Below are 3136 nucleotides of genomic sequence, written 5' to 3' on the forward strand. Positions count from 1 at the left end.
TGTAAATCTGAATGTGGAATGGTAAAAGAGATGTTGCCTTTTACTTCCAACAGATGGTTGGAATTTCAGAAATGTCATGTACCATTTTTGTGTCTGAATCTCATTTACTCTGATGTTGACCATACACCAATAAAGATTAGGGCCTTTTGTTTTCTATTATATGGGAGTTTGTGGAGATTAGTCTGTAATATTGATTGAAAATGACTCCCATTCTCTCAAGATAAAGTAGTTTCCTACTCCTACTTGATATGAAACAAGGTAAACCATTTTTTGTACATTCAAATTTATTATTCATTGTTAAGATTTTGACCCGTTTGGGTTAAAAAGAGTTCTTACAAGATTACTGGTGTATTTATGTTAAACTTCATTTAGCTGTATAGAATTATTTCTGGATTAGAGGTTGCATTTTTTACCCATTCAATTACAAATGCGTCAATTCGGACTTTGCGTTTCTCTCACAAATGGGCCAAACTAAAAAATATATCTAAAAAATGGCAACGCGGTGAATACTTGAATGGGTTATACGGGTTGAACGGGTTGAAAGTTATGTAAAGTAATATCTTAGAGGCTCCTTAAGTTAACTTGTTATATTCAAAGAAGTGATTGCGGGTCATCCTAACTTGGCGAGGTCCGTACCCAAAAATCACCTGTTTCACAACCCGCAATGTCTTTTAACCCAACCCGGCCATATTTAATTTCTGTTATTCATTTTTTTTTTTTTTCTGTACCATAAATTAAAGATTAACTATCTCATGATATCAGGCTGAGAGAGTGAGATAAAAACTAAACATAAGATTTAAAACCCAACCATAAACACTTTTTACTAGTATATAACTCTGTACATATTCAGTAAAGGGAACTCATCGTTGTCGAAATGGTGATCGGACCGTTAAACTGTAGTCAAACAGTGACTTCCTTGCTTTGAGGTCAATGGACCTGCAGTTGCAGATGAACCAAACGGCAAAACCGTAACACAATTTACGTTAAACCAATACCGACCAGAGACCCAAGTTCCGACCTTCCATCTAAGTTGTCCATTTGCTTCAAAATTCAAAACTAATCTACCCGCCAATTGATCACGACCTATTTCAGAACTGAAAGATGGATCAACGGGTAATCCGTTTGCAACCAAAACCATTGATAACAGATTATTGTCTTTATGTTCTTGATAAAATGGCGGGACCAATGAATCGAGGGTTATCTGTTGACCCTTGTAGGAGGCGTAAACTCGGATTTCATCGTAGTAAATGCCAACTTTTTGATTTGGGTTGTTTGAAAGAAAGGTGATTTGAATGGATGAGTTGAGAAGGTGAGAATTCGAGAGGGTAAGTTGGTAAATATCAGCTTCTTTGAGGGAAAATTCTGGTTTTGTAGGGTGGAGTATGAACCATACAAGAATTATGAGTAAGAGGATTGAAAGGAAGAAGGTGGTGAATGTGTAAAATAGTTTCTTTTGATATTTGCTGATTTTTATGAGTTTCTTTTTGGCACAATGTTGTGGTGATTTTTCATTAATTTGAGACATTTGTTTGTTTGAAAGTGGGAGGAAATTTACAAGGCTAAGTTAAGGATAGTGTGAGAGGTTATATACTTATATATATGAATATGTGTAGTGGTTAGAAGGAGAAAGTGGCAACTAATTTTGGTCCTTGATACTTTTGACCTTTAGAGCTCCTCAATCATGGTATAAAGGGTGGTTAATGTAAAGTGAACCATGTTTAGGGTTTGTAGGTTAGTATGTGATATCAAATGATTAGAGTAGAAATATAGAATTCACTATTTTAAAAACATGTTTTTCTTACTAAAATCTTAAAAATCAGATAATAATTAGATTTAAAACACACTGCATATCATTAGACAGTTTCCCTTGTCATTTCAAGATAGCCTAGTATTGAAGCCTATTACTCCCAAAAGTATATCATATTCAAACCTCACCAAAAATATATCTTTATGTGGGTAGGAAAAAGGCTCAGAAACAATAACGAGATAACTAATTAGGCCGTGTACATTTGAGTAAAAAAATTACTCCCCATCACCGGTAGCATGAACCAGAATAACCTATCCGTTATAGCCTTAATCGATAATGAAAATTAAACTGCAAGAATTCATGATTGTTGGCTAATTATTGATTGACACTAGCACTAAAGGGTAGTCTTTACACTAGACTAATATATCAAGTAGGCTCTTGAAGTGGTCACAAGACATGATTAACCTTTTTGTAAAGAAAAAAGCTCACCAGATATCGAAAATGATGGTATTAGCTACATAATTGCATTCCATTTAATCATGATAAAGTTTGCATGCTGCTATAAAATCCCATGATTAACTACTTTGAAAGTTACTTACATCAGTCATTTTAATTTCATCGCAGTAAGTATCCTCCATTTACTATGCCTACTAAATCACTAAATCTACACATGTGTTCATGTGTGTTTCAGGTACATGTTTAGTATCTAGTATCTACAAATTCATGATAAAATGTATGGTGCGATTGAAACAAGGATATCTGTGGTATCAAGCAAGGTCTGGGAACCTTTTCAATAATGGAATAGAAAGTTAAAAGCTTTAAAAAGTGGGTAGGGATAAAATAGTCAATAGTACCTCCTTTAGTGAGGTTAATGATCTCTGTTTTGTTTTGGAGTACACAATACACAATTCTGACTGAAACTTTTAGGTGAAAAACAAGAAATTAAAAAAGGTGAAACATGAAGAATCTTTTGAAATTGACTTCGGGTGGATGCGTCTAAACATTGACCATTTGTGTCTTGAAAACCTTTGCCTTTTATGTTAAGAAATGAGATTTTTATGGCTTTTTGGGGTTGTTGAGAGCTTCTTATTGAAGACATTATAATGAGTTATTATGCTATGGTGAGTAGATGAATGTCAAGCTCACATTTTTACAAGTCTTTTTCAAATGGATGTAACTTTAATTGAGTTTTAAGATAAAAGCATGCCAGTCTTTTGTTTATGGTAGCATGATCTGCCAGTTTGAATTCCAATAACATAATAACTTTACAATTCCTTTAAAATTACATACACTTCTCTAGTTGTGCTTGATAACTAGACATTTTCCCCTTGATATATACATACATCTTTGTTAGAAATAAGGTATAATTTGACTGTCCGGATTGATTTT

The 3136-nt window shown here is 33.7% G+C and overlaps 1 protein-coding gene across 1 annotated transcript; it reads right to left on the reverse strand.

Moving 5' to 3' along the window:
* Positions 1-767: 767 nt before the first annotated feature.
* LOC139892931 (NDR1/HIN1-like protein 26) lies at positions 768-1536 on the reverse strand. Its single transcript, XM_071876061.1, has one exon. The coding sequence runs from the start codon at positions 1523-1525 to the stop codon at positions 890-892; it is 636 nt and encodes a 211-aa protein (XP_071732162.1). The 5' UTR covers positions 1526-1536; the 3' UTR covers positions 768-889.
* Between the last annotated feature and the right edge of the window lie 1600 nt (positions 1537-3136).

The sequence above is a fragment of the Rutidosis leptorrhynchoides genome, chromosome 2 (genome assembly GCF_046630445.1).
Source record: "Rutidosis leptorrhynchoides isolate AG116_Rl617_1_P2 chromosome 2, CSIRO_AGI_Rlap_v1, whole genome shotgun sequence".
Taxonomy (NCBI): Eukaryota; Viridiplantae; Streptophyta; class Magnoliopsida; order Asterales; family Asteraceae; genus Rutidosis; species Rutidosis leptorrhynchoides.

Excerpts from the sequence above, each read along its gene's own strand:
- LOC139892931 (XM_071876061.1), bottom strand. The coding sequence starts at position 1,525 with ATGTCTCAAATTAATGAAAAATCACCACAACATTGTGCCAAAAAGAAA.